Source organism: Mycetomoellerius zeteki, unplaced genomic scaffold (genome assembly GCF_001594055.1).
Source record: "Mycetomoellerius zeteki isolate Tzet28-1 unplaced genomic scaffold, Tzet1.0 scaffold14, whole genome shotgun sequence".
NCBI classification, from domain to species: Eukaryota; Metazoa; Arthropoda; class Insecta; order Hymenoptera; family Formicidae; genus Mycetomoellerius; species Mycetomoellerius zeteki.
The window spans coordinates 19,164-28,330 of NW_017256340.1; the positions used below are offsets into that span (position 1 = coordinate 19,164).

The following is a 9,167-nucleotide window of genomic DNA, read 5'->3' on the forward strand; positions in this document are numbered from 1 at the left end:
TGTGTGTGTGTGTGTGTGTGTGTGTGTGTGTGTGTGTGTGTGTGTGTGTGTGTGTGTGTGTGTGTGTACACATACACGTGTATATGTATGAGTGTACGTATATGTCACAGTTAAAATGTTAACTTTAATAAATGCATACACTCTTACTAATCAATGTATACATTTATGTACAGTAAATATATACATTCTACAGCAGACTAGAGTAAGTGTATACATTTATTGAGTTGACACTTTGACTGTGACATATACATACACATATATTAGCAAATTCATTTTTTTGTGAATACGATAGCAATGTTTTTCGAGCTTATACATAATTCCTTATAGATATAAATGCTTAGGATTTCATAATATAGCATATATTGAATTCTCAGTTCGTTGTCTTATAGAATTTTATATTAAAACAGAATTTCGCATTCTCCTTTCCCAGATCATATTTCTTTACCTTTACACGTTCTGTGCGTCATGATGGACGCGTGATTTCTAAAGCTTGTGTTAAATTATGTGCGATTCGTGATGATTCACGTCCCTTGATTTCATAAAAAAAAAATATTTTTCCGTTGGTGAATTGGTATGAATGATAAATTTGGTATAAATGACAAATGTGAACTTGACGAATATATCACTATTCGTAAATCTCATACAAGTACCAAATTGCGAATTTCAAACTGCCTCGAATCACGAATCGTACATAGTCCAGCGCAAGTTTAACACGCATTATATTAATAAATATCAAACATATCTTCGAAATAGTATCAAACGTAACAAGTTTAATTCGCTTGAAGATCAACTTTATTTGAAGATACACTTTTTAGTGCATTTTATATAAAATCAACGCATAAAGTGAATTTTTTTGCTCGATTTTACAGAGATATCTGTTTGCATATTTGTATGTGTATATTCTACCATATCGCACGAATGTAGTAATTACGCAATTACATATAATATCCTCTTCTTATATGTACTGCATATAAATTGATAGACCTTATTTTTTATTATCTGATTGGACGTGCACTGTTCCATTTGCAAATGTAGTCTTTCTACTTTTGCAATAATGAATCGGATTATAACATGCCATTGTGTTCAACTTGCTCTAGTCAATTTTATAAACAATAATTAAAAGTATTTACAAGTTTAAAAAGATATATTCCCTCTAATTGCAGATTCTCTGTGCTCAATCATGTATTCTTTTAAATGCATATTTTCTTTTAATTGCAAGTATTACACGTTAGTTGTTCGTTCGATAATCAACATTCTGGTATTAAATGCAAATTGTTGTAAAATAAATAGCATTGCATCAAAGATTTCAAATATCAATTATTACACAAAAAAACTATGTAAATCGTAAAGATAATGAACATATACATACATAAATAAACATAAACAATAAATACTGTTTCTTTAGTATTAAACTTAAAGATAACATTAAAGCTACGTATTGTACCGTAAATTGTAATGTGTGATCACTGGATATAACATATAGAACACATGGAGTATTATATTTCATAAAATAAATGCGATATTTTTTTAAGACTTGATATTAAATCATTCCCTGAAAATAGTTTTATTTATTGTAAAAGATCGCTCTACTGTCATTGTTAAATCATAATGAAGATCGGACAGTTAGTGAATTTGTAAGTGAAATACGACTTCAGTGAAATAACAATAACCTTAAATATATTGATTTTTCATTACCAAGACAAAAGTGTGTTATAGGATTTAAAGAACAAATTCTTGTTTAACTTTTTACTACCATCTTTTTTGTAAACAATAATATTGTTCTAAGATAGAATGAAAATATGAGAATTGTACTATTGCGTCGACATTCGATATTATATGATTTTTTTACATGGTTTCGCGATAGTTTGAAATATTTCTCTAATCACACACGTTTTGCAGTTTAAATTCAACTGAAACGTAAATTTTTCTAGAGCCTCTTGCTCAAGCGGCTTATTTCAAATCAAAGACTCACATCTCCATACTCAAAGTTCCATTTCTCATAGGCAGCTAGACTTGCCGGTGAAACGGATCTACGAATTCTCTTTAGAGAATCACGGAAATCTTGCATTGTGATATTACGAACGGAATTAAGATCCAATTCTTTCACCTGATCTGGATTCAATTCTGAGAATAATATAATAACATATATTGAAATTGCACAGGTAACAGATCTTTTCTATACTTTCAAGACACAACATAAATTTGATGGAATTTTCTTCATATTTTTGTTAGACTTGACACAATTGAATAAATTAAATAGAATTGACACTTGTGTGGTATATAAATATAAAATTAATTTCTAATACTAGAGACAGTATGCGTGAATATATTCATTAAACTGATAGAACACATTTGTAGGATTGTAAGGTGCTATATAAAATGAGTGGCCAAATTGCATATCTTCACTCATAATATTATATAAAATTGAAAATAAGTAGAAGGAATTTTCAGTATTACCTCTAATAGGCCCAAGTGCTGCATCTTTAGCTAGACCAGTTAAATCGCTTCCCGAGTATCCTTCCGTCAAAACTGCCATCTCATTCAACTCTTCGAGCGTCAATGGATCATTGTGTTTGGCCAAGAGTCTTCGGAGTAACACAATTCTCGTCTGCAAGTCAGGTAACGTAACATATACGCGTTTTGTAAATCGCCTTAATGCAGCCTCATCTAATTCCTGCGGTCTATTTGTAGCAGCCATAACGAGCACTCTTTCTTCTGGATTGCATGGCAAACCATCAAATTCGACTAAGAATTCTGTTTTTAGCCTCCTGAAATACACATTTCTCCCATCAACACTATGTCCATGCTATCTACACACGCACGCGCGCACACACAATAATAAATTAATTAGACTGCTGTATTTGAGAAAAATATTACCAAAATTCACATCTCCCATCTATTCGAAACTATGACCCGTATTCATAATCGGGCCTTATATTTAAGGCTCTTCCTTAAATTTATCTTTAGATGCTCCACGAATGATTTCATTGGCTACTGAGCATCTAAAGATAAATTTAAGGAAGCCTTAAGTACAAGGTCTGACTATGAATACGAGCATATGACTTTTCTAATTCTATCACTAAAAAAGATACCGGCCTCGAATAATTTGAAGGTTCCAGATTTGAATCCTGACTGAAGTAATATTTTACAATATTTGAAGATGCTAGTAGCATCATTATCAAATGATCAATTTAATTGCGATATTATTTTAGCTTTAGTTTATATAATTTCGTTTCAAGTCTGACAGTAAGTCTGGCGTGCAGTTTATATGATTAAAAGAAGTATTAGAATTTATGTATAAAAATATGATTAGACATCAAAATTTAGCCTCGACTGTGTGTGGTGTATGTATGTGTATGTGTGTGTGAGTGTGTGAGTGTGAGTGTGAGTGTGAGTGTGTGAGTGTGAGTGTGAGTGTAAGTGTGAGTGAGTGTGTGTGAGTGAGTGAATGTGTGTGAGTGAGTGTGAGTGAGTGTAAGTGAGTATGAGTGTGAGTGAGTGTGAGTGAGTGTGAGTGTGAGTGTGAGTGAGTGTGAGTGAGTGTGAGTGAGTGAGTGAGTGTGAGTGAGTGTGAGTGAGTGTGAGTGTGAGTGAGAGTGAGAGTGAGAGAGAGTGTGAGTGTGAGTGTGTGAGTGTGTGAGTGTATGAGTGTGTGTGAGTGTGTGAGTGTGTGAGTGTGTGAGTGAGAGTGAGAGTGAGAGTGTGTGAGTGTGAGTGTGTGTGTGAGTGTGAGAGTGTGAGAGTGAGAGTGAGAGTGAGAGTGTGAGTGTGTGCGCGCGTGCGCGCGCGCGCGCGTGTGTGTGTGTGTGTGTGTGCTTATGTATAGAGAGAATACACGAATAGATATACCTCGAAGCTTCGTGTTCGTTATCTTTACGCTCGCTCAATAATGAATCCACTTCATCGATGAAAATAACAGAGGGCTGAAACTCTCGAGCAATGGTAAACAGAGCTCTCACTAATTTTTCACCCTCTCCAACATATTTCGACGTGAGACTAGCTGCAGAGATTGAAAAAAATGTTGCATTGCATTGAGTCGCAACAGCACGCGCCAACAATGTCTTTCCGTTTCCTGGTGGCCCGAACAATAATAATCCTCTCGCGGGTGTTCGCAGACCGGTAAATAGCTCAGGTCTTAGCGATGGTAGGATTACCATCTCTTGTAAAGCCTGCTTTGCGGTCTGAAAATTAAAATTGAACGAAAATATTTAGCAAGGGGGAATTGCAAAACGGAGATAGCTAAGTAACACACACGTGTAGCTGGAAAGTGTTTAGACTAACGAGGGAAGTTCGGTAGGTGTAAAATAAAAAAAAAATTTGAAGTTTTGCATAAATTTAGAGTAGATGGACCGAATCACGAAAAAAATTTTTTTAGTTGATATACAGTTTTAGAATAAAATTGATTTTTACGTTTCTAAGCGAATATCTCGGAAATAAATTGGGAATATAAGAAAATGTTTCAAACAAAAGTTTCGTGGTTGAAAGTACTTTGTAACGACATGATTATATTTTTGAAATATGTTAAATTAAAAAAAAATACCCCCTACACTAATTTCTTTTTCTTAAATTTTTAAAATTTGTATGTAATATAGTCTGTGCCATAGCAAAGTTGAAATTTTGGAACATTTAGGGACAAAATGTATAGTAGAGATAAAAAAATAGCACAGGAATAACTCAATTAAGGATGATATAGAGCGAAAAATAAATCTAATCAACTAAAATCTTTTGCCAGAAAAAGTATTTATATGTTAAGAAAATCTATATTAGATCAACGTAAGAACTTCTTTCAAAGCTGTAAGGCAAGAAATAAATGTTTATCTATCTATCTATCTATTTAGCAAGATAATTAGGAATCGATGGAGACAATGTTCTCTCGCAATATAATCAGCATCGAGCAACGATAGTAATGACGATAATTCGATCGTGACATACCTCTTGGCCAGCAATGTCTTCCCATTGCACTGGTGCTCCTCCTTCCAAGATTTCGTCGAGAATCACTTGCGCGAGTTTTGGATCTACGCCTTTTAAAATGGGTACTTTTCTCGTTGGTGTGCTCCTGTTACTGTTCGAAGTGGTCGGTGTTCCTGGACGTCTTATAGGTGAACCGTTGCCCGGTACAGACAGTTGTCTTTTTACAGAGGGTGGTGTGGAGGACGGTTTGATAGGCATGGTTCGGTGGCAAGGTTGAATAGGCATCGATCTACCCATACTTCGAGGCAATGTCTGGCTCTTACTTAGGGGTGTTCCTGTTATTCTTTTACCAGGGACCGATAGTTTCCTACCAGATGCTGAAACAATGCCTGTTCTTAGAAATAAATCTTAAAAAGGATAATTTTTACAATTTAATGCAATTTAATGATGTAAAAGAATCGCTACAAGTTGTTGTGATTAAAGACAGATCCTGCGTATCAGTCTAATGGATAAGAGGGTCTATCGCAAAGGTAAAAGTAAGAAAAAAATATTTTTACAGCCAAAAAAAGATATATTTCCAATATTGTTATCTGTATCGTTCGATTTAGTAATAAATAGTAGGAGCGTACTAAAAATGTTTATCGCAACAGTGATATGTTACCTCACTAATAACATAATTAAATCGTTGAAACTAATTAATTTCATATTAGGATTTATGTATATTCAAATAAAAAATACTTCTCACTATTTGTACCCTCTAATAAAGTTACAATTGCATTACATTAGTGTATCGTGTGGTGTCTCGCTTCAGTTGAAAGCAGAATAATAATTTAATAAAATGCAATGTAAAATTCAACGGAACAAAATAAGTTACGTTTGCGATATTCATGCGACAGGTGTAATTAATATTAATTAGCAAACAAGAGTCTTTAATTCTAATGTATGTATTTTTAATGTATGTATAATATGTTAAAAAATATATTGATTTTTTTAAACTTTTGTTTCGATTTGAAAGTTTAAAGAAAAATAAACAGATACATCGCCTCGTCATACATTATCTTTAGTTATCACTAAATTGCATAAATATTAAATCTATGAAAAAAATTATACATCATTTTTAAATATGTGATTGTGAACATGTGTGAAGTATATGTAGGTATAACATGATAGTGTATATGTACGTTTGATCGTACGTTTAATCTGTCTTGGGGTGTATTCCGTTTCACGCATGATGTGCATAATGCATCATTTATCCTTGTTATTCACCGAATGTTAAACAAGGATAAATGATGCATCATGCACATCATGCGTGAAATGGAACGCAGCCTTGATGTTTATTTGATAAGTAACGTATAAATGTTGTAAATTTACTTATAAAGCACTTTACGAAAAACTTTATCGTAATAAGTGAAATGCAGCAGTATTTAAAAATCTACGTTTAAAAAACACAAAGAAGCAATTAAGGCAAGCCCACATTCATCTACTCTACCTCAACTCATCCTTGTACATACATGACGATGTGTCAAACGAGAGATGTGTATACAGCTACGACAAAACAAATATCTCTTCTAAATGAACAACGACTAAATAGCATTACTGTGTTATTTCATTGCATTCGACTTTCTTTCGCACTCAAGCCCAGAATTTCAGGCAAACAATACCTTCAATAGTATGAGCGAAACAGTTTTTTGGTGAACGTGGCCTTAACTTGGGAATCTGGGTACACATAGTCTGTCCAGCGTTAATTGTCGTGTGTATATTGTTTGTGTTCTTATTGTGACTAATGTTGGATGAAGTTCGAGCGTTTTGAAAAGTGTGCGTGTTGCGGCGAGCCCTCAGATGCTTTCCCGGATGTTCGCCGTCCGTTTTATTTCCAGGTGCGCGATTGTTGATATTATTGTTGATACCCAGCTTTCTCAGCTCACGCACACTCACTACAAAAAGGAAAAAAACATACTCTGCCATGCTGCAGTAAGGCTATAGACAGCTAAAAAAGAAAATCAGGCTGATCTTTCAGTCGTATCGCGCAAGTACGTAACAAAATGCCGATATCGCTAAATGTCTCGTCTCGGAGTAAAAAGCACGCGTTTCGATCGTTAATAAAATGCTGCCGCGTGAGATGTAATGAGATTGGGCTTTTAAATATTTTTTGCTCTCAGTACTTAATATCGACATAGATTCGCGCCAATTTTTCTTTGATTTACATTCCTTCGAATAGAAATGCAAAAAATGCAAAATAAAGATTGACTTGTGCTCAAGGTAAATAATGTAGGAAATTATAATTATACGCGGGCATGCGTACATACACACATACGTACACGCGTGCGCGCGTACGCACGCATGCACGTACGCGCGTATTTTTCGAAAAAATTAAAATAAATTGCACACGAGCATGCCAAGTACACATCGAAATTCTTTCTCTTGCCATTGCCAAAGATTTACCTGTGGACACTGTTGCCAAATAAAGTGGATGTACATATCTATTATTATTATTATAATTATTATAATTGTTACTATTATTATTTGCAAGAAACAAAATTGTCGTTGTACCATAGGTAAACAAACTTGGAATAGCTTAAGAGACGCGGTAATGTGCGGCAGAACGAATACGTTATATACTACGAGTGTACTAACCAAGGAAATCGAGCCTGTCTTTTGCCATTGCCAGATTCGTACACATCTTATCGTGAAGTCTTTGGGCGTGCTCCCATACCTCGCCGTGTCCACCAGTGCATTCTACAGCTATTCCTTTCTCCAATTCTCCAATTCCCTTTTTGTACAATTCTATCGCCATTTCTTTTTGTCCTGTTCCAAAGGAGACCAAGAGGGAGAGCAAGATTATCAAAGCTAGGTATATAAAAATTCTACTAGGAAGGTGCTTCAAACCCTAATTTATATTATACTTGTCCTAATGTACATACCTTCATTATCCTCGTCGATTTTGAGCGCTTTGCTAATAAATTCAAACGCTCTGCGATGATGGTGCTTTTGCTTAGCTAGCAATGGATCCCCGGGTCCTGGCCCGATAGGACGTCTAGGCACTTGCGACATGGTCTCGCCTTCTAGTCGATTACCATTGATCACCAAACGACCATCCGTTGGCTTTTGTCCCACGACAATCTCCAATTGACAGGCTTGTTTGGACGCCTGTCTGCGCTGGATCAGCTGAGACGTGGAGGTATACAGGTACTTGAACACCACAAACAACTGATACAGCAGAGTGCGCAGGACATTGAACAGCAGTATCAGGGGAAAGGAGACAATGTAGAGATTGCGCTTGTGTACCGAGGGCTGAGAGGAGCCGTCTAGGAAGCGATGATGGCCGTGATGATAGTGATGATTGTGACGGTGGCCGGCACAGCTGATGGTCGTCGTGGTTTTCTCACCGTTCTCGCTCTTGGTTACGCAGAGCTTCTTCGGCGACTTTGTGCCGAACTTACGGGTCGGGCGCGTGCCATCGCTGCAAGACATCTCCCAAGAAGGATAAGATTCCGTACGTTTGCGGAATTGCGTTGCTCGTGATTGCGGTCGTCGATGATGGTGAGATTCACGAGTGGCCGTGCCGACACTGCCGACACTGCCGACATCCCCGCACGCGGCGGCCGAGGATGTCTACATCGTCGTTGCTCGAAATTCGAATTAGGACTATTAGGAGTGACACTTGACAGGCGGCAAGAGACGCCGCGGAGAACCTCAGTATTACGCGACTTAGGAGATATCTCTTGGAAGAAAAGCAGAGATAAAATTTGGGAACGAATCGATCTCACGCGCTTCTCCCTTTCGTTCCTCTCTCGCGAAACAGCGGTGAGCGGCAACCAACAAAGGCACGCGACACGAGCCTTCGTTCAGCTTGAGCATCGCTTGTTTTGACCCGCTTCCTCGATGCTTCCTCGACGCTTCCTCGATGCTCCCTTCATGGCTCCCTCCCGTCCTGGCAGCACCAGCAACACGGCAATACCTGGCACTCCTGGCCACTCCTGACAGTCCTGGCACTCCTCGCAGTCACTCCAGTTTGGCTAGAGCACTAAAGATATAGGTATTCTTATCCGCCATTTTCGTGCCAAATCAGTGCCACTACAGCGAGTGTAAGGGTGAAATCGCACGGTGCGGAAAAAGACTGCGGAATAGAGAATGCGTCATTGAAGCAACCAATCAACGCTATTCAGCGCTATTCGCAATAGCGCTGATTGGTTGCTTCAATGACGCATTCTCTATTCCGCAGTCTTTTTCCGCACCGTGTGATTTCACCCTTACAA

At 37.1% G+C, this 9,167-nt stretch overlaps 1 protein-coding gene across 2 annotated transcripts; it reads right to left on the reverse strand.

Moving 5' to 3' along the window:
• Window positions 1-1,765: 1,765 nt before the first annotated feature.
• On the reverse strand, window positions 1,766-8,963 carry spas (spastin). Of its 2 annotated transcripts, XM_018462368.1 has the most exons (7): window positions 7,833-8,382; window positions 7,546-7,716; window positions 6,573-6,845; window positions 4,933-5,288; window positions 3,850-4,181; window positions 2,458-2,768; window positions 1,766-2,124 (listed from the first exon to the last, which is right to left on the reverse strand). In XM_018462368.1, the coding sequence occupies exons 1-7, from the start codon at window positions 8,380-8,382 to the stop codon at window positions 1,961-1,963; spliced, it is 2,157 nt and encodes a 718-aa protein (XP_018317870.1). In that variant the 3' UTR covers window positions 1,766-1,960. The 2 variants fall into 2 exon arrangements, with proteins under 2 accessions (XP_018317870.1, XP_018317871.1); XM_018462369.1 differs by lacking the exon at window positions 6,573-6,845 and having other exon boundaries at window positions 1,961-2,124; window positions 7,833-8,963.
• Window positions 8,964-9,167: the final 204 nt, after the last annotated feature.